This window comes from Lithobates pipiens, unplaced genomic scaffold, assembly GCF_037356315.1.
Source record: "Lithobates pipiens isolate NorthernLeopardFrog02 unplaced genomic scaffold, aLitPip1_a1.2 Scaffold_23, whole genome shotgun sequence".
Classification (NCBI taxonomy): domain Eukaryota; kingdom Metazoa; phylum Chordata; class Amphibia; order Anura; family Ranidae; genus Lithobates; species Lithobates pipiens.
The window spans coordinates 71,037,810-71,064,873 of record NW_027507785.1 but is presented as its reverse complement, the minus strand read 5'-3'; the positions used below and the strand labels follow the sequence as shown (position 1 = coordinate 71,064,873).

General features: G+C 42.2%; 1 protein-coding gene across 15 annotated transcripts in view; it reads right to left on the bottom strand.

Moving 5' to 3' along the window:
• The window catches only part of FOXP1 (forkhead box P1), a 1,079,246-nt gene that overhangs the window by 383,396 nt on the left and 668,786 nt on the right, over window positions 1–27,064 (bottom strand). For 12 of the 15 annotated variants that reach the window (XM_077451838.1, XM_077451836.1, XM_077451849.1 and 9 more), the window contains one exon: window positions 20,839–20,892. The exons of the other annotated variants lie outside the window; for them this stretch is intronic. In XM_077451838.1, coding sequence (XP_077307964.1) covers window positions 20,839–20,892 — 54 coding nt within the window. The remainder of the gene's footprint in view (window positions 1–20,838; window positions 20,893–27,064) is intronic. 15 annotated transcript variants of the gene reach the window in all.

Genomic DNA, 27,064 nt, shown 5'->3' with positions numbered 1-27,064 from the left:
CTTTTGGGAGACTTCAGATGTGTTTTTGCAAAATATAGCCGGGCTTGGATGGTTTTTTTTGTAAGAAAGGGTTTCAGTCTTGCCATTCTACCCCATAGCCCAGATATAGGAAGAATATGGGAGATTATTCTCACATGTATCACACAGCCAGTACTTGCCCGATATTCCTGCAACTCCTTTAATGTTGCTGTAGGCCTCTTGGCAGCCTCCCTGACCAGTTTTCTTCTCGTCTTTTCATCAATTTTGGAGGGACGTTCAGGTCTTGGTAATGTCACTGTTGTGCCATAGTTTCTCCACTTGATGATGACCGTCTTCACTGAAACATTCTTTTGTACCCTTCTGATACCTTTTAACAATGAGATCCCTCTGATGCTTTGGAAGCTCTGTGTGGACCATGGCTTTTGCTTTAGGATGCGACTAAGAAAATGTCAGGAAAGACCTACTAGAACAGCTGAACTTTATTTGGGGTTAATCAGAGCTACTTTAAATAGGAGTCAGTACACACCTGCTATCATTTAACATGAGTTTGAATGCAATTAATTCTGAAGACAGCTACATCCCCAGTTATAAGAGGGCGTGCACACTTATGCAACCACATTGTTGTTTTTTATTTTTACTTCCCTCCACCTAAAAGATTTCAGTTTGTTTTTCAATTACTTTAGACTGTACCCTACCAAAGATCTATTATGGTCTGGCAGGGAATCCACCTGTGGGGGCTGTCTTTCCAAATATTTTATTATTTATTTCATTCTTTATTTATATTTAATTTATAAAGCCTTTGAATGTGTTTGTCTACATGTCCTGACTTGTGCCTTTCCACAACTTTATCCCTGAGATCTTCTGACAGTGCCTTGTTACCCATCGTTGATTGTTTGCTTCAGTTGCACTACCAGGGACTGACATGCTCCAGAAAAGCTCTTTTCATGCTGAGCTAATCAAAATTACCACAGCTGATCACAGTTGAATGTCAAATGGCTTTGTGTGCCATTGAGAAGATGATTAGCTACACCTGATTATATTTATTTTAAGGAGGTGATCCTTTTTCCAACTCAGTGATTCTGTTTTTGATTTTTTTTCTTTTCTGACATGTTGGTGTTTCATCTTTTACTTGGATGTTATAAATTGCACTGAGTAAATACAGCTGGATAAACAAAAAACTTTATCTGTATTTCTTTCAGGCTGTAAAGCAACAAAATGTGATTATTTTAAAGGGAGGTGACTTTTTTCTATACCCGCTGTACCTCTGTGTTGGGTGGCAGGCCCTCACTTTACTCTCTAAGGGAGCTATGACCTCCAGCTGAATCTTTACATCCAATACACTTCTAGGTGTGTGTGTGTGTGTGATATCGGAGTTGGTAAAGAAACCACAGCACTCAGCGGGAAGGAGAGGGAGTTCACAGATCCACTGTTCACCTAGATTTGTGCCGGATATGAAGATTCCACATAGCTCTAGGAGAGAGGAAAGTGAGAACTTGCCACCCACTGAAGAGATACATATTAAAAGTCTTATTTTGCAGACCCCCTTTTCAAGTGTTTTTTTTTCCCAAGCAGCAGAGCCAGAATATTTTTTTCTTTCGGTAAATATGCTGCTTCCAACCTTTCCCTTCTTGTGTTCTATGCTGACAGGGCTCATCCTCAGAAGGGGCTGTGTCTGACCAGTTCTTATTGAGTGCTGATTTTTAGGCCACCTCCAAATGCTCGCTTAGTATTTTAGCCCAGAGAAATGCTTATAAACTAGTTTCCTGTTGGTACATGACAACTGACCGTATTTTCAAACTCATCCCTAACGTCCCACCGAATTGCTTTCACGGATGTAGTGAGCATGATACCCTACTACACATTTAGTGGCCTTGCCCCAAAGCTTCTTGCTTTTGGATACGAGTTTATAATATGCTTCAGTCGATCCTAAATGTAATCTTGCTCGTAATCCATTAGAAGCCCTATTACATAGGACATACTCGTACCTTGCTAGGCATCAGAGAAAACTGGTATGGTTTGTGTTCATGGCGGCTCAGCAAACACTAGATAAAGCTTGGAGACAACCTACAATTTAATTTTGCTGAGGCTCATGGGGACCATGATACATGGGAAACTTCTCTTCATATATACCTATACCCATAGCTCCCAACTGTCCCTGATTTGGAGGGACTGTGCCTGATTTGGAACAAAGTGTCTCTGTCCCTCGTTCCTCCTTATTTGTCCTTGATTTTGGTCTAATCTAAAGTGATTATAAAAAGTTTAACACCCCTGTTATAATGTCAGGTTTCTGTGATGTAAAAAAGTGAGATAGATAAACAATTTCAGAACTTTTTCCACCTTTAATGTGACCTATAAACTGTACAACTCTATGCATTTGCATAATAGCTCATTATGTCTTTGTCTTGCAGGTGTTAGTTTTTTTTTCTCAAAGTGAGTTTACAACCACTTTAAGGGATGCATTTATATGGGTAATGCACTTTGCATCACCTCAATAAATAAAACTATGCAATAAGCTTTATCCAGCCTGTAGATGCCAGTCTACATTTCCTGAACCATAAAGATGCCCGCCTGGTTATTTTCTCTCACATGTTTTTTCTCTGTTGTTTTTCTTGCAACTTGCACTTTATCAGCCACTGACTGCACAACAAAACACTGGCCACATCCGCCCAGAGAGATCCAAGCTTATGATACTGTCTGAGCTATCCACTTCTCACACTGACTCATAGCACAGTCTCTCCCACAGCTTTGCTCTTTTATCCCCATTTCCATCGTACAAGCATTAAGAAAATATTGCTCAAAATAATAACAGTATAAAGAAAATAAAAAAAAAGAAAGGAAAAAAGGTTTGGTTCCCATCACAATGCACCATAAACAAAAGCAAATGAAAATGACTCAGCTGGCTACAGACCTATGCATTTCGATACTACTGAATGGTACCATCAAAAACAGCATAATTACAGTAGGTACACTTTGAAGCACACCAAATTGCACATGATGGGGTGCACTGCATAAAAAAAAATAAAAAAAAAATCCAAGTCCAGTTTTTCTTAAGTTGTTGTGCATTAGCAGAACATTCTAAATGAATGGGCTGCCTTAGTACATTGCGAATTGTTGCTCTATATAAAGATGGCTATAAAAAGATTGTCAAGACCCTGAAACTGAGCTGCAAAACGGTGACCAAGACCATACAGTGGTTTAACAGGACAGGTTCCACTCAGAACAGGCTTTACCATGGTGGACCAAAGAAGCTGAGTACACATGTTCAGCATCATATCCAGAAGTTGTCTTTGGGAAATAGACGTATGAGTTCTGCCAGCATTGCTGCAGAGGTTGAAGTGGTGGGGGGTCAGGCTATCAGTGCTCAGATCATACGCCACACACAGCATCAAACTGGTCTACATAGCTGTCATCCTAGAAGGAAGCCTCTTCTAAAGATGATGCACAAGAAAGCCTGCAAACAGTTTGTTGAAGACAAGCAGACTAAGGACATGGATTACTGGAACCATGTCCTGTGGTCTGATGAGACCAAGATAAACTTATTTGGTTCAGATGGTGTCAAGCGTGTGTTGTGGTGGCATCCAGGTGAGGAGTACAAAGACAAGTGTGTCTTGCCTACAGTCAAGCATGGTGGTGGGAGTGTCATGGTCTGGGGCTGCATGGGTGCTGCCGGCACTGGGGAGCTACAGTTCATTGAGGGAACCATGAATGCCAACATGTACTGTGACATACTGAAGCAGAGCATGATCCCCTCCCTTTGGAGACTAGGCCACAGGGCAGAATTCCATCACGATAACGACCTCAAACACACCTCCAAGATGATCACTGCCTTGCTAAAGAAACTGAGGGTAAAGATGATGGACTGGCCAAGAACACCACTAATCAAGACACAACTGTCTAAGAGGAGATTTATGTCACTTTGAATAGATTTCCTCTCATTTCCTGTTTTAACTAGACAATAATAAAATAGAAATCCCTGCAAAAAGACAGTGAGAAATAGAAAAAAAAATCCCTGCTTTATCCAAGAGGTTGTAAATGTACTTATACTATAGAATCAGCGTAAAATTCTAGTTGGTTGCTGCAAGTTACCGTATTTTCAGAATTGCACTGAATAAAGTTTGCTTTCCATGGTTTCCTGGTAAAGAATAGCAAAGGCCCTGAGGGTGGTGGTGGAGATACATGCATGTTTTTGAATGCAGAATAAACACACTATAACTTCCCTCTTACTCTGACATTCGGTGACAGCTGTAGAAGGCACCTGGTGAAAGTTTACACTTAAAATCTTCACGCTCTGTGTACCCAAACACAACAGTAATTAGAGTGGAACTAAGCTGAAAAAAATGAAATACTTCAAGCATCTATTCATACCTTTGCTGGTGATCCACGGGTGATTTGTTTTATACCGGAAAGCCAGAATTGGCTGAATTATTGCCGCCATGATGCATGCTCCAAGCTAAGCAATACTGCTGGATGCAAACTACAAAGAGGACAAAGGGGTTGCCTCTGGCAACCATTATTGTCCTAGCGTTAAAGAAGATCTATACCAAGTATATCAATTTGATACATCCCAACTTACCAGCCCTTACACGTGGTGGTTTCCTGTCTCCATGAACACCAGTGATAGTTGCACGGTATTTCTCAGGACAGGTTTCCTCATGGTGACAACAGTGGACCAAGTCTGTGCAATGTGTGCCGAAACAACCATTTTCTTCAGAAACCTATATTACAAAGTGACAACGCAGGAGCACAATTGGGAGACAGGGACCGAGCGTTATCATCCTTTAATTGGAAGTGTCTGAACAAGGACTCTCATGGCAGGACCACCGGGTACTGTTTTAATGAAAGCTACAAATTTAAAAATATTAAAATGACCTTTTGGAATGACACTAAAAATGTAGAGTTTATATGTGCTTTTACAATGTTTGGAGTCTTTCTAACAGTTAGACTCTAACTATTAAAAAGAGGTTTACATTCCAAAAGGGGGGGGGGGGGCATACTAGAGCTTTAATTCTAGAGTATATGAAGGCATCTTTTGTTTCTTGTTTTTTACTATATATGTAAGTATCTAAAGCATGAGTGAATACCAATTTACTTTCAGTTTACTTTACCTGACTCAGGGCACAAAGCCTTCAAGTGAATCTGTGCTTTAGTCAAACAGGGAAAAACAACCTACTAATTGTTCCAAAACCTATTACTCATAGAAACCATGTGTAAGCTCCAATTTTCTGTGCTCAGATCTTACATCTAAAGACTCTCTTTTTGCTCTCCATATGACAATACTGAGGACTGGTGAATGGCCATTCAGGCACCCAGTACTGCATTGTGGAACAACAGTGAGACACTCACATTCCCTATTCTCTCCCATACAAGGAAGTATCAGGGTTTCACTGTTGTTTTCGGAAGACTAAAAATGGTGACAGGACAGTAAAGGGAGGCTGTTGGCAACAAAACAGGCTCATGATAAAATAGAACTTACTATGGATATTCAAATATTTACATATTATTAAGAAATAGTAATTAAAGGAGAAGTAAAGCCAGAGCTCATTTGGCTGTGCTTCTGTTGATCACAGGAGTGCAGTTCGTTTTGCACTCCTGTGACCCATTTTCCGGAGGCAGCAGGCTAAAGCCCACTGTTGGTTGATGTCACGAGCAAGTTCCATGCCTGAACCGATACCCGACTCAGCCTGAGAGCCAGAGACAGCCTCTCCTGCCCCCTCTGCAGCTCAGCACTCCAGTGCAGGGCGGGGGCAGAGATGAGAGCTGGTGGATGTCAGAGCACTGAGAACAAAATGATCGGCCCTGTTTGATCACTCGGTTCTCTGTGTTTGAGACAGCAGGGGACAGATGCAGCAGTGAACTGATGCTGCATCCAGCTAGGTAAGTATGATTTTAAAAAAAATACAATACTTCTCTTTTAAGCTTTAAACAAGACATCACTGTCCTCTGTAGACAAAGGTGACAAAGGTACTGTGGAGAAATGAATCCTAAAAGTTTATAGCAGTATAGCAGAAAGCACTTTTCTCTAAGTAACTCAGCTTATCCCCCACCCCACCCCAGGTTTGACTTGACAGCTTGCCAGACTTCTATTATCTAATGTAAACAGAGAACAGATGCAAATGAAGAGGGGAGAGAACAGAGTGGACAACTGGACAACTTTAGTGCTTCTTTTGTAAATTTTGAATACAAGTTGCTCCACAGTGCCTGCAGCAACATATTTACATAGTCCAATCTACAGATTTGCTTTGAGGAGTTTTGTTATCCTGGCCACCCTGCTAGCTAAAGTCCTACAGATTCCTTCTGATAATACCCCCAGTGTTCAGAAACCCAGAAAATGTGAAACATGCCTCCGACCGTCCATTGGGAATGGGGCGTCTTTACTAAATTATTCAAATAGTCTGTAGGGTTAACTCAGAAAATGTACAATTAGGTGCTGCCCTTAGAAAAATCTGACTTCCCACGATATGGCCTCTATACAGTCACTTAACCTTGTACTATGTAATTTCCTCGCATTACAGTCTCTACGCCTGCATTCTAAGACACTGTGTGTAAGACACATAGAAACAATGCAATAATAACATAAGGGTTTCCTTTTTTTTTTCTGTTCCTCCTGCTGAAGACTCTTTTGTTTAACAGCAAAATGACATTTTACGCACAATTTTCCTTGCAGTACGAAGATGTATACTGTGCCCTTCAGTGAATATAAAATTGATATTATTATCTTTTCGTTTAGATCTCACTACTTAACCTTGAGATTAAAAGTTATTAGACATGAATGACTTAAGAAAAGACATCCCATCTTCTTCTGTTCAATAAAATACCCAAACCATCTGGAAAATATTATCCGGGTCTCTGTAATATTTTTACCAGTAAAAATAAATAGAATTGTAACTGAAACTAGGACATCCCATCATTTTTTGTTTGATAAAATGCCTGAATCACATATTTTCTAGATGTTTTTTTTCTTTAGATCCCAACAAATTTGTTAATGTGCCTGAAAGATTAAATATCATTTTTAATGTACTATTAACATTTTGGTTAATGTTCCAGATTACCTTAATATTTAAAATGTTTTAAATGTTAATAAATCTTAACAATAAATACCCCTTTAAGTATGCAAAATATTGAGGCACCCCAATCCAAATTGTAAAAAAATTAAATTTGAAATATCAATGGAAAACCTTAACCTGGGGCAATACGTGGATACATACAAGCCCCCCATCATATCAGCATTGCCCTATAAATTGGAGGCCCCCATACATAAGTCTATTCACACTATAAATAGATAGATAGATAGATAGATAGATAGATAGATAGATAGATAGATAGATAGATAGATAGATAGATAGATAGACTGTGGACAGGGGGCTCTTGTCAGCTCTGAAGAAGAGGGCTTAGCCCTTGAAACGTGTTAGCTGTGCCACTGCAGATGGATGTGTTTCCTGTTATGGGACAGGTTTTGCATACATGCACTGCATGTAACGTGCCTTTGTGAGTACACTGGTCAGGTCGCGGGACCCCCGTGATTTAGGTTGCGGGTCCCGCCGACTCGATTGCCGCGGGTATACCCGTGATCATCTCATGGGGAGGCTGAACAGGGAGATGCCGTTGTAAACAGCATCTCCTCGTTCTGCCTAGCAACAAGTGACACCGATCTCTGCTCTCTGTGATTGGAGCTGAGATCAGTGTTCACTAACACACAGCCCAGCCCCCCACAGTTAGTAACATGCCCCTAGGACACACTTAACCCCTAAACTGCCACCCCCTGGTTAACCCCTTCACTGCCAGTGTCATTTACACTGGAATCAGTGCATTTGTATTGCTGTATAAATGACAATGGTCCCAAAAATGTGTCAAAAATGTTCGATGTATCCGCCATAATGTAGCAGTCACAAAAAAAATAAAAATCGCTGATCGCCACCATTACTATTAAAAAAAAAAATATTAATAAAAATGCCATAAAACTATCCCCTATTTTGTAAACGCTATAAATTTTGCGCAAACCAATCAATAATCGCTTATTGCGATTTTTTTACCAAAAATATGTAGAAGAATACGTATCGGCCTAAACTGAGGAAGAAAAATGTTTTTTTTATATGTTTTTGGGGGATATTTATTATAGAAAAAAGTAAAAAAAAAATGTTTTTTTCAAAATTGTAGCTCTATTTTTGTTTATAGCGCAAAAAATAAAAACCGCAGGGGTGATCACATACCACCAAAAGAAAGGACGCCAATTTTGTTTGGAAGCCACGTTGTACAACCATGCAATTGTCAGTTAAAGCAACGCAGTGCCGAATTGCAAAAAGTGGTCTGGTCTTAAGCCAGCAAAATGATCCGGTCTGAAAGTGGCTAACCACGGCCCCACAAAACCCCTCTCCTACACACACCCTCCAAATCACATCAAATAGTGGGTTTGTTCAGTCAAATTTTATGAAAACAGTAGGAGGGTCTAAAAGGGTCATTACATACCAGGATTGCATTACATACAGAGTGCAGAGCTGTCACTTGTAAACACAGAAACCAGACTTCTGTGTTTACAAGTGATTGTGGTGAGCAGGCACCAAAGGGTCTGAGCCAGAAGTGGTGGAACTGAGTTCCACCAAGTTCCCCCTGAAAAAAAGCCCTGTGCTTGACCTTTGATTCGCCTTCTACAAAATGTTGTCAGAACATCTTTTTTCACACAATGGAAACATTGCTTGGCTGCGTCCTTTGCTATCCTAGGCTGTAGCTGAAAAGCTGATCCATACATTTGTATTCTCCCGACTTGACTAATGCAATGCTCTACTCGCTAGTGTATCTAAATCCAGTATTCGTTAACTTCAATATTTCCAAATTTCTGCAGCCAGAATCCTGACTAGGTCTGGTACAACGGACCATATGACCCCTAACCTGGTGTCCTTGCACTGGCCACCCCTCAGGTTTCGAATAGACTTTAAGATCCTCTTTCTCACCTAGAAAGCTCTTCATGGCTTGGCACCCCATTATCTGGCGAAACTTTTATCAACTTACCCCCCTGTAACCTCCACTTCTCAAATTCTGGTCTTCTGTGTGTCCCTTCTACTCACCTAAACCTGATGGGAGACTTGGCCTTCTCTTGCTATGCTCCAAAACTCTGGAATTCACTTCCAAAGAACATCAGAGAGTCATCTTCTCTAAACTTATTCAAATCAAATCTATTTTTTTTTTTTTTTTTTAGACAAGCTTTCACATAATTCTCCCATTTTCCTTTGTTTTATCCTGTGTATATTTTTTCTTTGCAAAGTGCTTTGAGAAGCTATACAACATTTAGTATTATTATTATTATTTACGATGTATATAGCGCCAACAGTTTACGCAGCGCTTTACAATGTATATGGGGGGCAACACAATTACAGTACAGGAGGGCCCTGCTCGTAGAGCTTACATTCTAAAGGAAGGGGGTGGTGGTACAAAAAGTAATAGCTGCAGAGAATGATTTGATGAGGGTGGGGATGGGGGTATTATTATTGCACTGCCATTGGTTTAATTTATTTATTAAAGCGTTTTTATGGTAGTGAGCGAGGCCGATGCACCATCTTAGTTTTCTTTGTTATACTATTGACAGTGTTTTGTTATATCTGTTTGAAAAGTGCAAAATAAACCTGTTGGCCCTGGAAGAAATACAGCACTGTCCTCTGTTTGGTACCCTCTGTAGTCTAATCTCCAATTATGTTTTCAGGAAGGGTGTTAGGACTACAGAACACCCTTCTCCTATGTTATGTAGACGAGGAGAGGGGGGAAAGAGCTCTACAGTCCTGCCCAAGGGTGGCAACGCTACTCCTCCACAGATACAGTACTGAGCTGTCATCCTGGGACAGGAAGTGTGCTACTGGTTGGATTACCAGGTAAAAATAAAGGTTAAAAAAACAAAAACAGAATAAAGTATAGCAATCCATCCACCACATCTTAGGTCTTTTTTTTGTTCTTAGGTTTATATGAACTTTTATTCAGTAAATACATTAAAATTGGTAAAGCAAGATGAATCTCACATCATCTAGAAAACATTGAGGCATTATACAATGCAAAGAAACTTTATGTTTAACTCACGTAAACAAAAAAAGTGTTTAATTCACTAAGGTATTGATCTTTCCCAGAAAAGCTTAAAAAGATTATTAGTGTCAGCTAAAACAGAGTGTTCTCAGGAGCATAAACCTACCCTCATGTAAACAACTATTTAAATAGCAGCAGAGGGATGTTTAATAATTACTCTTTTTTTTCTGAAAGACAAAGAACAGGGCATACAATTTCTCTGTTGAGGCCAACAAACAAACTCGGACCTACCCAGTAATGTCAATATGGAACAAAAGCTTTATCTAAGTAGCTTGTGTTCTCGGTGCATGAGATAAGCGCACATGACCAATGAAACTGTTTAAAAAAAAAAAAAAAAAAAAAAAAGTTTATAACCTCTTACCATATGTTTTTCTAAGTTCTTGTTGGTAATGAGGGTGCGGTGCAGACAACAATTCAGATTTTTTTTTTTCTTTTTTTCAAACTGAATTTTTTTTTTTTTTTTTGCTAAAACACACCCTTCTAAAGTCTGAAAACTAACTAGAATTAACTTTGTGAAATAGACTTAGTGCTGTATTGCAAAACATTTTAAATAACATTGCAATCTGCTAATGCATGTATTGTGCAGAAACGTGCATGACACATGGCATCTCAATGCACATGCATTGCAGGACACCACGTCGCATTGGAAACAGACTGTGCTGCATGTCCACAGTGCTATACGGAAAAAATGTGAATGTACAATACATATGAGAAGTGTTGTGTAAATTGGCAGAACTATAGAAGTACCTGCATTCAATTAATAAATAAATAAATGCCCAGCAGCCCATTCATCATAATGAATGAGCTGCTTTCCTGCAAAGCATGTTAATGTGTAATGTGTGTTTTTAAGTAGAATTTGGCTTGCATACACATAAGGAAAGCAGGAGCATCTTTATTAATGTCACTTCCCACTAACATATTTGTATGCAGGCAAGTAAAGGTTGACCACCCAACACAAGTGTCACTGTTGCAACCACCAGCAGGGAGACTGGAGGACAGGAGGAATGTGCCCTTCTCTCAGGCCTCTATACATGTCGTTGGGTAAGCGGCTATCCCATTGGACATTAGTGCCCCCAACTTTAGTGAGGACAGCACTTACAAAAAAAAGAAAAACACGGGCTCACTGCATGTGGCACGCATTCTACGTGTGGGTAGATTAGGGACAGGAACCCACTGGACAGGTAGAATGTGCTTAGCAGTAGGGAGAGGTTCCAGAGGAGAAGGGACAGTATAGAGACTGTTCACTTGTGCTGCTGTGGGGAACCTGCCTGCTACTAGTCTTCACTGCTCACTGTCTGTCAGCCTCCTCCTGCGTCAGGTGGTGTCTGTCTCCTTGGATCACTTCCTGCAAGTGCCATATATTCATCTGCTGCTGTCAGTGCAAAATAGTCACAAATACTCTGTTACTGTGGGTATAGGATTGGGTATATGGGATTGTATGATATTTTTTATTTTATTTATTTTTATGGTTGAACTAGATGGACTTGTGTCTTTTTTCAACCTAACTATGCAATTATATAATTGTTTGTTGGAACGTTCCTAACAATACATTTCTGCAACTATAATTACTGTATGCATGCCATTCTTTTCCCAAGGGTGCCTACCAACTAGACTCCCTGTCGCCTACATGTATTTGTCTATTTCCTGCATTTACTAGTCCGTAATGTGAAAACAGTGCAGGTAAGTCAATGGGGCACCTTGTCATGTACAAACATGCAGATTTGTGCAGTGGGACTCATTGAGGTATAAAATATTATTTAATTGCAGCCTACAAAAAAAAGTTTTGGATTTAGTCAAGTCAAAAGTGTTAGGCTAACTTCACACCATTGATCCATGTTTTTTACCTCTGCCCACCTACATTGTGACTTGGTGGCAGACTTGAGTCTGGTCACATAGCTGCGGCTGCAATCTTAACTCAGAACATCAAGTTAAGTAGCCACTTGCCAAACTCTTGCCACAGGGTTACGGTATGGTAATCTCCTTTGGGATTGAAAAAAAAAACAGGCATTCAGAAGGCAATACTATCACCTTCTGACCATTGTAGATCACTTTACAGAGGGGCAGTAGAGCTTACCGCCTGTGTGAAAGAGGCCTAACATTGCATTATATTTTTTAACTGACTTCTAAAATTAAAGACAGCATTTGTTACTTTTGAATGCTTTTAAGAATGAAGAATGATTAGAAAAAAAAAAATTGGCTTGGAAGGTGAGGCAGCCATCTTGGGCACACTTATTTGAGCCAATTAACTTACCAGCATGTCTTTGGAGTGTGAGAAGAAACTAGAATACCCAGTGACAACCCACACACTTAGGCCCCTTTCACATGAGTGGACCGATCTGGTCAGACTTGTCAGGCAGACCCGATCAGACCATCCATTGTCCTCTATGGAGCGATGGGTGTAAACGGGCATATGTCCGCTTACACCCACCAACATCCAATCCAATCCGTTAAAAAAACAAATAGATGGGGATCTGTTCCCCATCCATCTAGCAGATCCGATGGCACTTTGGTGTAAATGGAAAGGCGATCCCTTTACATACGACCGTTCATAGCAGAGAGCAGGCTGTGCTGTGCATAAGCGGAGTGGACATGGATCAGCCATCCAGGCAGATGCTCAGCAGGGATCTTGGTGGAGTCTGACCCATGTGGAAGGCCCCTTCAGGTGTAATACATAAGCTCCATGCAGATAGCGTCCTGGTTGGAAATCAAACTGAGAACCTCAGCGTTACAAGGCAGATGTGCCAGCCACAAAGTCAGTGTGCCTCTCTGGGTTGGGGGTGTCATAGTGCACAGCACAAAGTCACGTGACCAAAGACTGAAGTTCCTCCCTGAAGCACAGAAGAAAGGCCGCTGACCGTCTGAAACTGATTACAACATATTATTACTAGAAGGAATTTCTGACAGTCCCAATGTTGCCTGAGTGACTTTAATCATTGACTGGAACTGCTTTCTAAACAGATTTATGAATCTAAAAAAATGCTGTAAGCCTTGTTTACAGAATAACAAAGCTGCTTGTAGAATATACACTGTCTGCCTTTGGCTTTCAGCTACTCTCCTGGTTTAAAAAAAAAAAAAAAAAGTCACCTTGTAACTCTTTCTTATCAAATTATCTAGGAGAGCCCTGAAAGTGGACTAGGCTCCATCAGCCATAAAGCTTTACATTATACAAACATTCCAATTCTGCCGGCTCAGCGCTGCTTGTCAATAAACTTGAGCCATTGCAAAATAGCCATGTATTTTTTTTTTCCCTTTCGAGGGGAACATTGATAGGAGGCTGCCAGACCTGCAAAATAAACGCTCTGAAATCACTGAGCAAATCTGTCAACAAACTGCAATTAAAGCACATACTTGGTAAAAGTTCAACCTGCGTCTGCAGCAGAGCTTCAGTGTGTATGCTGCTTTGTAGCTGGGTCAGTACAGCATCCGAAAAATATATCTCATTACATGGTCTTGAGATGGAGATGAATGACTGAGTAAACTTTTTATAAAACATCACAATTGGGCCTATGCAGTAGTATGTACATTAGTTCTAAAGCGAACCTGCCCTTTGTTAATGCAGGGTATGGGTGGGCATCTTCTGGCCAGCCCAACCCCAGCGTTTACTCACCTTCCCACCACTCCCTTGCTGCCCCCTGTGTCAGCCAAAAGAGGCTCCAAGCCAGTCTGGTTGGAGCTTGTACAGGGCTAAATACATTCCACATGTGCTGGTGATTGGCCTTCAAGCACCTAAAACCGCATTGTAAGAGGAAGAGGCAAAAGTCACATGCTCCCACATCCAGAAGTACCAAATATTTGACTTCACCTGGGTAGCTAAAAAGAGCATTGGGATAGCAAAAGGATGACAAGTACAAGCAAAGAATGGACGAGCAATTTAATAATAAGCTTGTTGCTGTTGCTGGTGGGTTTAGCTCTGAAGAAGGAGGTGCATCCCCTGAAACATGTTGTGCTGCCAGCGCTGCATTATGATTTGTTTGGTCACACTATTCCCACACTGGTTTGGGATTTAGTGTCATACATTTATTTTTGTGAGTATCCATTAGGCTGTATGTTTTGTTTTAAAATATAAGCCTTCAGTAATGCACCAGGCACGTGTGCCCTCCTGTGTGTTCTTTTACAGAAATCTGTTGCTTTATTCTGCAAAGTCAAAGCACTGGTTCACTTGCATTCTTGGCATTCGTCTATTCTGGGTGCATACTAGTCTAAAAGTTTGTACTGTTAGGTGTACCATCCAGCTCCATCCAGCTGCAGCAACTATAGCAACTATCAACCTTTCATCAAGTCTGAGATGCTGCCAGCAGCGAGGCTGAATTGGGGTACCTGTGCCCTCCACCCACAGATAAGTGTGCATAATGCCTTAAAAGTAGAACTGCAGCCTCCTGTCACATGACACGCGCAAGGTCCTTCTTTAACATATACAGATGTCAGGTCTCAGAAACCCTGGTCTACAGGTCTTCCTGGAATGAATTCAGGGTCTGTCAGAGGGTAAATAGGTAGAGAATGAATACCAGTCTGCAGCCGCTGAATCAGTTTTAACACAAGGTTTTCTGTTTTCACTGGCTTGGAACTTTTGGAAGCACCGACAGCAGATGTACAAAGGGCAGTATTGCAACCACCAGATTTTTGTAAGGACACTGACGACATTATAGTAGTGAGTAACTGAGTAATCATATCATTATTACCGCAACTGGCAGGGGAGATGGCTGAACTGATTACTCATAAAAAAATAAATTAGAAAAATGCTGCTCAAGTATATAAAAGTATTGCAAAACAAAGCATGAAATAATAATAAATTAGTAAAATAAATAAATAAATAAATATATATTACTTTACATCTTTTACTGCACTGGAGAATTTTTCACACAGTCTAATAAAAAAAATTGCAAACACCATGTCTACTTCTTTGGGTTGACATTTCAGGCTTGATCAAAATTATAGGTTGCTGGGATGACTAGGTGAGCTCACATTTAAAGGGTGTGTAAACCTAAAAATCAACATCTCTTATTTGCTCCCATTTGGTCTGTTAAACATACCATTGGAGGTGTATTGTTATATCTGTGAACAGTTAAAAAAAATACCTGAGCTGATAACTTCCTGTGCTCTCTGCCTGTGTTGCCCTCTTATTAGCATGTGATTGTTGCAACAAACCTACAACTAGATTTTTAGACATTCTGGGCAATCTAATGCAAACCTGGGTTGGGTTTTGGAGTGCCACACTTCCCCCTCCCCCTCCCCCCTCTAGTGGCCCCTCTGTGTGTATTTATTGCATTTTTTAAATATAATTCCTTTTTCCAAAGACTTTAACCTGATCACTTGGCACTGCTGGGTTTGCTTTCTCTTCTCTGGACTGGGTGTCCTTACTGATGTGGAGAGCATAGCTGATGTCATGACATCAACACTGCTCTTTTCACCAGTACACTGGGCATAAAGGGTGTAATGGTGATGCCTCATCAGAAGTAGGCCCATGGGGCCCAGCATTCACCGTAGAGACCTCGGTCTTCCATGTTTAGTGAATCTGGACATCATTCAACCCGAAAGATGGAGGAAATCATGTGGCCATGAGGACTTAGTGTGGAGTGCAGCTCTAGACTTAAAGTTGAAGAATAACCAAAACTTTTTTGGCTATACTTCACTTATGGATCACAGGATTGCAGTTCGTTCTGCACTCCTGTGATCCGTTTTTTGGCTGCCGTCACAGAGCCGGCCCAGGCTCTGAAAAGATCCCGACCATATGGTCAGTATCCACTCAGATGACTGGACCGGCAGCTTGCTCAGCCTTTTAATGGTCCGTGCTTGAAGGGCAGAGCAGAGAGCTGGTAACTGAAGACCGAGAGTTGAGCAATCAGTGGTGTTTGATCGCTCAGTTCTTGGTCTGCAGCAGACGGGAGGCAGAAGCAGCATCAGACCGACACTGCATACAACTAGGTGAGTATAGGTTTTTTTTCATGAATTCCATGCTTCTCTTTTAAGATGAGTATTGCAGCTCTGATTCTCTCTCTTTTTTTTCCCTTTATTTTTTTGTATGTGCTGGGTTTTGGGTTTTAAAGAGACCCTGTCACCAATCTAAAATGGCAGGCAAAAAGCAAAGAAAAATCAAGTTATCTTTAATGCTTTGCGTTTTCTCTTTCCATAAACAATTTTTATTCAACTTGCCTTGGAACTATCTATAAAATGTGACTACAACAGTGACAATTACCTAGCACATCAACCTCCCCCCACTACGTGATAGCCCCCTCCCCTTTGGAAGTGTCTAATTATTATCTGTGCTGGCCTAGCCCCTCCTCCCCCCCACATAAAGTTTTATGTACAGTGGTGTGAAAAAGTGTTTGCCCCCTTCCTCATTTCCTGTTCCTTTGCATGTTTGTCACACTTAAGTGTTTCGGAACATCAAACCAATTTAAACAATAGTCAAGGACAACACAAGTAAACACAAAATGCAATTTGTAAATGAAGGTGTTTATTATTAAAGGTGAAAAAAAATCCAAACCATCATGGCCCTGTGTGAAAAAGTGATTGCCCCCCTTGTTAAAACATACTATAACTGTGGTTGTCCACACCTGAGTTCAATTTCTCTAGCCACACCCAGGCCTGATTATTGCCACACCTGTTCACAATCAAGGCATCACTTAAATAGGAGCTGCTTGACACAGTAAGGTCCACCAGAAGATCCTTAAAAGCTACACATCATGCCGAGACCCAAAGAAATTCAGGAACAATTGAGAAAGACAGTAATTCAGATCTATCAGTCTGGAAAGGGTTATAAAGCCATTTCCAAAGCTTTGGGAATCCAGCCAACCACAGTGAGAGCCATTATCCACAAATGGCGAAGACATGGAACAGTAGTGAACCTTCCCAGGAGTGGCCGGCCGCCCAAAATTACCTCAAGAGCGCAGCGACGACTCATCCAAGAGGTCACAAAAGACCCCACAACAACGGCCAAGGAACTGCAGGCCTAACTTGCCTCAGTTAAGGTCAGCGTTCATGCCTCCACCATCAGGAAAAGACTGGGCAAAAATGGCCTGCATGGCAGAGTTCCAAGGAGAAAACCACTGCTGAGCAAAAAGAACATCAAAGCTCGTCTCAATTTCTCCACAACACATCTTGATGATCCCCAAGACTTTTGGGACAACATTCTGTGGACCGATGAGACAAAAGTGGAACTCTTTGGAAGGTGTGTGTCCAAGTATATCTGGCGTAGAAGGAACACTGCATTTCAGAAAAAGAACATTATACCAACAGTAAAATATGGTGGTGGTAGTGTGATGGTCTGGGGCTGTTTTGCTGCTTCAGGACCTGGAAGACTTGCCGTGATAAAAGGAACTATGAATTCTGCTGTCTACCAAGAGATCCTGAAGGAGAATGTCCGACCATCTGTTCGTGTACTCAAGCTGAAACGAACTTGGGTTCTGCAGCAGGACAATGATCCTAAACACACCAGCAAGTCACCACCGAATGGCTGAAGAAAAACAAAATAAAGACTTTGGAGTGGTCTAGCCAAAGTCCTGACCTGAATCCTATTGAGATGTTGTGGTATGACCTTAAAAAGGCCGTTCATGCTCGAAAACCCTCTAATGTAACTGAATTAGGACAATTCTGCAAAGATGAGTGGGCTAAAATTCCTCCAGGACGCTGTAAAAGCCTCATTGCACGTTATCGCAAACGCTTGGTTGCAGTTGTTGCTGCTAAGGGTGGCCCAACCAGTTATTAGGTTTAGGGGGCAATCACTTTTTCACACAGGGCCATGGTGGTTTGGATTTTTTTTCACCTTTAATAATAAACACCTTCATTTACAAATTGCATTTTGTGTTTACTTGTGTTGTCCTTGACTATTGTTTAAATTGGTTTGATGTTCCGAAACACTTAAGTGTGACAAACATGCAAAGGAACAGGAAATGAGGAAGGGGGCAAACACTTTTTCACACCACTGTAGCTGTCAGGAGACAAATGAAAAGGAATATTATAGAATGCCACTGGAGTGACAATTCTGAGTCTGCTGGGGCTGCTGACATCACCTCCAAGATGGCGGGGCCCAGCAGCGGTCACAGGGCTTTTGACTGTCTGCACAAAGGAGGCTTTTACAGTTAAATAACATGCATAAAATACACTCAAGCTGAAGTTTAGGTATGACAATTCTTACATAGTTACATGGGTCCTGCTTGGACCAATATAAGTATGTATGTGCCATATCTGTTGGGTCCCTCTTGAACAGCAGTTTCCAACTGTGGCCCTTTGATTGCCTTTATCCAGCCTTCGGGGCACTATTACTCCCAATGACACCATCAAGGGGGCACCACTACTTCCACTGACAGCAACTGTGGGGAACCATTCCTCTCAAGGACACCAACAATGACGGGGCACTATTCCACCCACTATAACCAATGATGGGGCACTATTTCTTCTATTGACTACAGGCACTGTGCAATTTTTTTTTTACTCCCACTGACGCTGGGGCATTTTCTAATTCCACTGGCCAACTCGGCCCCCCTAAATTCTGAAGGACAGTAAATCGACCCCTCGTTTAGAAAGTTTGGAGAGCCCTGCTCTAGAAGCTGGAAATGACTGCATCAGGCACTTTTACCCCAGTGATCTCCACTTGCTTCCGGGTCCCGTGCCGAGTGGCTGCCCTGAACACAAATGGTTGCCCACTTGGCACGGGCACCATTCAGGGAACACTTTGCATTTCCTCAGTGAATGCAAAGTGTTCTCTGACTGAACTAGGTAGAGAGACAGGGCAGTGATGTCAAAATCTCCACCTGGTTCAATCAGAGAACATTTTGCATTCACTAAGAAAATGTAAAGTTTTCCCTAAGTGGATGACCTACTATGTTCACAATGCAGCAGGGCAGTCACTCAGCACTGGACCTGGAAGCTAGTTGAGATTACTGCAATAAGAGTGCCTACTACAGTGATCTCCAGCTAGGGTTGCCACCTGTCCAGGATTCACCCAGAAAATTCGGGTTTTGAATCATGTGTTCAGGTTTCAGTCCATCTTAAACCCAGACACATTATTCAGACGAGGCTGTTGCCGTCCAGGAGCTGCGGGCAGCTTTTTGGGGGCAGGTTTGGCTGAAGGGTGGGGTGATAATGTCAGCAAGAGCAATTTGGCCACACCCACTGTTTGCCAAGGCACGCTCTGTGTGCTACATTACTAGTCTCATTGGGGCACCCAAATGTATCCAAGGTCTTTTATAATCCTATAGTGCAGTGGTCATCAACCCTGTCCTCAGGGCCCACTAACAGGCCAGGTTTTATGTATTACCTTGAGGAGATGCAGACTAGAATACTGCAATCACTGAGCAGCAAATTATATCACCTGTAAATTATTTCAGTTATCTTGCAAACCTGGCCTGTTAGATCAAGGTAAGTGTGTATGTGCCATACCTGTGGGATCGCTGTGGAGGCTGGAGATAGGGTTGCCACCTTTTCTTCGAGCCAAACCCGAACACTTTTGCAGCACAGGGAATTTTTTATTTTTTTTGCAGTAAACACTATAGCAGTGGTCATCAACCCTATCCTGTGTATGTGCCATACCTGTGGGATCGCTGTGGAGGCTGGAGATAGGGTTGCCACCTTTTCTTCGAGCCAAACCCGAACACTTTTGCAGCACAGGGAATTTTTTATTTTTTTTTGCAGTAAACACTATAGCAGTGGTCATCAACTTGATGACCACTGCTATAGTGTTTACTGCAAAAAAAATAAAAAATTCCCTGTGCTGCAAAAGTGTTCGGGTTTGGCTCGAAGAAAAGGTGGCAACCCTATCTCCAGCCTCCACAGCGATCCCACAGGTATGGCACATACACACTTACCTTGATCCAAGACCAATGTAACTATATAAAAATTGCCATACCTAAATTCCAGCTTTAAATGCACCTACCTGTATAATCTTATAAGAAGATTGTTGGTCTGGCGACAAGGTCTATTTAAATCTGTACCAACTAGTTATTTGAAATCACTAGCTTCTAATTCAGAATCCTGCAGAGATGTACTCATACAAGCCGACCAATATTTCCAAATTGTGAATCAGCACAACAATACGAAAGCCATCGGACCCACATGAGTGACACAGACCATAAATAAGCAGAGAAAGTGCATGTGTATATAAGTGTGTGTGTGTGTTTGCTATAAGCTACGGTCAGACAAAAGACAAAACAGCAATCTGAGTTCTGAGGAAGCAGAGAGGCGCGGCAGACGGATCTGCTCAGCTTCCTAGATCGTATGTCCTTTCTTTGCGGCCTGGTCCCCGCGCCTGTCATCAATCAGCTTCACACTTGTACTCTCTTACATCACTATCCTGCCAACTGTCTGACTCATTAGTGAAACACTAGTAAACTCCTGCATGGAAAGCAGTCAATAGCAGACAGCTCTCAGGCAGACAATGTTGTCCCTGCTCCACTTATATGATAGTTATCTTGAGAGATATGTGGCTGAAGCCTTTTAAGCATTTTTAATGCTTACAGCCACCCCCCCTCCTTCCCCCACCTTGCCACAACTAAAATAAAAAATCTGTAAGTGGCGCCTTTCTCTTTAAAAGGGGTTAAGTTGTTTATTTCAGAACACAGTGCAAGGTTCTGAAGAGTTTGGAAGGAGAGATAAAGAGAATTGACTTAGGGTGTTTGTATCAGTAAATCTTGAGCGGAATTTGTCTGTGAATTCCTCTCAATGGCGACTTATAGTCATCCTGCCTCAGTGAAAAACAGTGAGCAAACAGCTCTTCAAAACAGATATAAATGACATACTAATGCAGATTTGTATTCATTAATAAATGCATATTTTTTTTAAAAATGCAAGCAAGGTAAATACCTGAATTTGGCTCGGTATCAGTCTCTTGGAATCCCCTGAACAGCAGAGCTCAAACTGGCAGGAAGAAGAGGCACAAAGAGCCAGTCAGTTGTGATGCAGTGATCATGTGCTAACAAATAACATGCTAATACAGGAATAAGCAACCTTAGCACTTCAGCTATGCTGAAACTACAAATCCCATCATGCCTCTAGCTTGGGGAGTCATGCTTGTGGCTGTCAAAGGTATGCAATGCTTCATGGGAATTGTATTTCTATAACAGCTGAAGTGGCAAGGTTGCCTGCCCCTGTGCTAATAGGAGGAGAGCAAAGTGACAGGGATTAGTTTATTAGTCTACTGCTTCTCCTTTCACTGTCCAATCACAGAGTGGGGGGGGGGGGGGGGGTGTTCGGAAAAGGCCTGCTAGTGTTACTTACTGTATTTACTGGCATATAACATGCACTGAAAATCAGGTGTGCACGCTATTTGCACCCTGAAAATCAGGTGCAAATAGCGTGCGCATGTTATACGCCAATACTTCAATTTTAGCTGCCTCGGAGGGGACATATGGGGGGTGGGACGAGCGCCCTCAGATTACATAAAGTGAGAATCTCCTGTTTACTTGGCGGCCTCTATAATAGGAAGTCCCGTCTCCTGGGAAGCCATTGGACCACTGTTCTGTCTATCATAGGAGATTCTCACTGTATGTAATCTGTTGGCGCTCGTCCCGCCCCCCTCCCTGCCCCCTCTAGGCTGCAGATGGGCATCGATCAGACTGCTGCATTGATGGCAATGGTGAGGCTGCTGCATGGATGGCAATGGTGAGGCTGCTGCATGGATGGCAATGGGGAGGCTGCTGCATGGATGGCAATGGGGAGGATGCTGCATGGATGGCAATGGGGAGGCTGCTGCATGGATGGCAATGGGGAGGCTGCTGCATGGATGGCAATGGGGAGGCTGCTGCATGGATGGCAATGGGGAGGCTGCTGCATGGATGGCAATGGTGAGGCTGCTGCATTGATGGCAATGGTGAGGCTTCTGCATTGAAGGCAAAGGTGAAGCTGCATTGATGTGGGCTTATGAGGCTGCATTAGTGACACTTGTGAGGCTGCAGATGGATACTGACCCTTATTTTGCTTCAAAGTTCCTTATTTAAAATGTACGTTTTTTCCTGAAACTTCCCACTAAAAATGAATGTGCGTGTTATACGCCGATAAATACGGTAACAGAAAATCGGGTCTTCTGCTTTGCTGTGTACCATAGTTGTGTAAATCTCACATCTGAATGCACAGAAATCAAATCCAAGCAAGAAACTTATACGGCTCAACATTTTATTAAGCCCCAATATGCAGTGCACAGAATTGGTCCTCCTTCGAAGGCTTAGAGTGGAGAAGACAAAGAATGCCACTTGTATAAACACGTTCTTTAGTCCTAGGACTAAAGTTGTATAGGCAGAAACGCGTCAGTAGTTGTCCTGTGTGTACAAGTGGCATTTATAAAAAAAAATATTTTGGAGGAGATGCTTTGGTTGTTAAAACAGTTTCCACATGTATCTTATCTGTAAATGCTTGGAGTTCAGCTTTAAAGTGGAACTAAAGGCATGTTTTTTATTTTTTGGGTAGAGGAAAGAGAGGGTTTTTTTCATGTGTCCCATTGGGGAGATTTTCCTTCATTTCCTGTCCCATAGCCACTAGCCTCTAGTTATATTATAGTAACTAGTTATAGTTATATAACTAATGAACGCAGCAGATTGTAGAGCTAGGTGATTAGCACTGGGTGGTAAACAACTGTGCTTTCCTATTTCAGAATCTTTAGGCAAGCGGATAACTTTTGCATTCTTGAATGATGGCAGAGCCTGAGTGGGTGAGGGCTACTGCATGCGCGGCACATATAATAGCCTGGTACAAAGGTATGGAGAGAGCTGTAATGAGGGCTCAGATTACTCTCAATAACAATCAGTATTAAAAATTTGCAGAGGAGGACCGGAGTATATTCATAGGCAGCGGCAGACATAGACTGTAGGCGGCCCCTTGCGATTTTTGGTGTGCATACATGGGACATGAGAGCTAGATGCAAACAAAACTCACCAAATAAAAAAAACATGTCCAAGCACCTTCAAGAAAAATGGATTGAATTTAAGATGCATTGATGATACAGAACTTGCTATTTATAAATACAGTTCTTTTGACATGGATAGGGTATGATTTAGAGTTACCACCTGTCTGGGATCCACCAGTCCAGATTTTAAATCAGGTGTCTGGGTTTTAGACCACCTGAAACCCAGACACATTATTCAGACCAGACTGTGGCTCCCAAGCAGTTCAGTTTTGGGCACCAGTTCTCGAAAAGGATATCTGGGAACTGCAGAAAGTGCAGAGAAGAGCAATCAAACTGATAAGAGGCATGGAGGAGCTCAGCTATGAGGAAAGATTAGAGCAGGGGTCTTCAAACTACGGCCCTCCGGTTGTTCAGGTACTACAAATCCCACCATGACCTGTAGTTCTGCAACAGCTGGAGCGCCGTAGTTTCAGGATCCCTGGATTAGAGGAACTGAGTTTATTCACTCTTCAGAAGAGGAGATTAAGGGGGGTATGATCACTATGTATAAATACATAAGGGGTCCATATAGTGAACTTGGTGTTGAGTTATTCACTTGACGGTCAACACAAAGGACACGGTGGGCACTCTTTACATGAGAGGGAAATAGATTTCATCTCCAAATATGGAAAGGTTTCTTCACAGTAAGAGCTGTGAAAATGTGGAATAAACTCCCTCCAGAGGTGGTTCTGGTTTTTGAAGTCCAGCAGCCAGCAGATACATCTGAATGAAAGGTACTGATGACTGAGCTTCCATTCTAAACTGTTCTCTTTCAAAACGCTTGTTAACCACATTACTCGTTAACCAAGGTTCCACTGTATTACAGAACTGGTAAGACACAGCCTCCCTTTCTCTGCAGTTCAAGTCTCTGTAGACAATAGTGATGAGGGGCATGGCTGTTAGCTCCGCCAGCACAAAACACTGCAGTGTGAGGGCTAGAAAAAATAAAAATAAAAAATAAAAAAATATATATATATATATTTTTTTTTTTTACAAAAAAAGGTATTTTAAAGTGATTGTAAACCTCAGACATGAAATATGAACAAAGCATATCCCTCTGTAGCAGGGGTAGGCTACCTTTCGGAGGTTGAGATCTACATGGACAACATGGAGTAAAGCAAAGATCCCCAGGGGGTGAGGACTGAGGGGGGTACTAGGCAGCACTCTTAAAAAGAAAAAAATATATATATCAAGCTCCCAATAAAAAGACATAGTGTTCTCCCTCCTTCACATCACCCCCCCCCCCCCCACCACCACTATAGTGTCCTCTGCCTCTCCTTGCATCACCACCCCCCCCCATTTGAAGTGTCCCCTACCCCCCCCCATAGAAGTGTTCTCTGCCCCCTGAAAGCAGTGTCCTCTGCCTCTCCACCCTCCAAATAGGTAACTTGTCCATTTCTCATCACAATGCCTCCCTCCTCAATATAGTGTCCTCTGTCTCCCTTCCAACAGTGCATCCTCTGTCCCATTCACATTCCCCCACATACACACTGCACTGTGTAGGCAGCACTTCCTACCTGCCAGTGTGTGTACAGCAGAGAGGAGATGGCATAGTGCTGGGTGGAAGGTGGAAGCAGGAGCTGCCAGAGTTAACATTTCAAAACAAGCTGGTGATTGGTTGCTAGGACCGCCTCCCACTCCGCTGTACACTTTGCAGCGAACGAGCGAGGCGGAGGCTGGTTGGAGGCAGAGCCACGGTCATGATCCACCTGTCGGCTCCCCGCGGTTGACCGGTCGGTCGCGATTGATGGCTTGTGGACCTCCACTCTATAGTGTGTACTTGTTTCAATTAAGAGCACAAAGTGTAATTTCTGTCTTCTGCTTTGTTCCTCTACTATCAGCATGAATCACTTCTCACAAGTTTTCCTGACACAAAGAGACAAAAGATGACAGGGGAGGAAGCTCCAGCACGCAGCCTGTGCGCTGTGTGAAGGGGGTGTGTTCCTTGCCTCCAATCAGCTCTCAGAGCTCTCCTCATGGAGCTCTGCAGTGTGTCATTTCAGCTCTCCGCCCCCTTTTTTCTGACAGCTCATGCAAGATTTATAAATTCTGCACTTTGAACAGATGTAGAGGAGAGAAGACAACTTATGTAGGAGGATTTGTTTGATCTATATGTATTACATGAGACCAGTCACATCACTGGGTATATGAAAGGGTTTACAACCACTGTAAGGCATGAAACAAATCAGAATGTGGGGGGGACTACAGGACAAAAAAAAAGGTGAGACTTCAATTGGGCTTTAATGACAACCAGGCCCATTATTTTTTGCTACCACAAAAATGGAGCTGGGGTTGCCATACCAAATTCCACCCAACTTTTACTTATTATTGGTCTGGGCTCCCAGTAGGTGGAAAAAAACAGAAGGGCAAGAAAATAAAAATAACAAACACTGCATTTCAAATCCACACCCCGTCACCTAACTTAATAATTTGTATGAAAATCTCAATGTACGTCCCCAAGGAATCGTCAATATGTTATATTTAATTAGAAATTCATGCGCTATCAAAACACAAAACTGAATTTCAACACCACCTTTCAAACAAATGCTGACTTCCAAATTTATCAGACAAATGTCGGAAAAATTTAAATGAGTACTTCACCTTAAAAAGATTGTTGAGCAAATGGAGAGGCAAACAATATTTGTTATTTTGATAGACTGGGAAAACAAGCTCATCTCAGATGCAAGCATGTCAAGTGTTTAGATGAACTGCAAACAGCTTATGTGTGGGCGGCGAGAATAATAATTAAAAAGAAAAATATATCGTTTTTATCTCAATAAATCATGTCTGAAAAGTTTCGAGATTTCAACTTTTGCAGCCAATCCCAACAAACGCCTTTCAAAATGTTGTTTCGTTTTTTTTTCTCAGTGTGTTCATAATAAGTAAGCAATAACCCGCAGCAACCAAGCAAAGATGAATGGCGGCTTAGTGTATTTACAATGCTGAAGACGCATTTTTAATTGGTTGCTAAGGGTGAACACATTGGACAACTGCAGGACACAAGGCTGTGTTTAAGGTGAATGTAAATGCCAATATTTACCATCTCTTTTTTTCACACCAGCTTGTATGGTAAAACGCATCTTACTGTGAAGCAGGTAGGAGTCGGCTCCTACCTGCTTCAAAACATCGCACTGGTTTTATTCTTAAAGCGGAGTTCCACCCAAAAGTGCAAGCTACACTTATCAGCCCCACCCCCGTTGCCACATTTGGCACCTTTCGGGGGGGGGGGGGGGGGCATGGATGTTAGTTTTTGACAGGTACCTGTCCCCACTTCTGAGAGATCTTGCCGCATTGAGATCACACAGAAGTTCGGCCCCCCTCCTCCATCCCCCCCCCCCAACGCACTCCACACATGTGCAATAGGGAAACGGCTGGGAAGCCAAAAGGCTTCACTGCCGGTTTTCCTCAGCATGAATGGCGGCGGCAGCACCTGAGAGCCAATAGGGTGTCGACATTGCTGGATTCCAGGACAGGTAAGTAGCCTATCTGTAGCTGCTGACATTTACATTTTTGCTGGGGGGGGGACTCCGCTTTAACTAAAACTGGCGAGTGTAAAATCATGTGACATGTGGCGCCACCCAGTGCACTGCAGCAAAATGCCACTATGCTGTATTTTTCCATACTGCAACGTATCACACATCACATCAGTGTTTCAGTGTAAACAGGGGACATAGAAAACAATTGCTTTATGCGCCATAGCAGTGACCTGCATAGTGTGAATGAGCCCTACAAGTCTAAGCTTAGGAAAAAAAATGTTTTTAAAGAATAGCACAAGGGACATTACTTACATCTCATCTAATCCCTTGTGCTGGTGGCAGCTGTAATAGTGGAAATCTCCCTACCTTACATACTTCACAGTCATAATCTTCTTGCACTCGGCTATTTTCGGCCATTCTCGGCTATTTTCGGCCGCACTCGGCCATTCTCAAATAGCCGTGAAACGGCCAAGTGCGGCCGAAAATACTCGAAAGTCGCTGAGAACTACCGAGCGCCGCCAAGATACATAGGACATCCGCTCTGTATCTCAGCGGCGCCATTTTTAAACGGCAAAGACACTGACAAGGCTGCAAATGACTGACAAGGCTGCAATGCAAGGCTGAAAATGACACTGGCAAGGCTGCATTAATGGGAATTTAAATGTAAGTTTTTTTC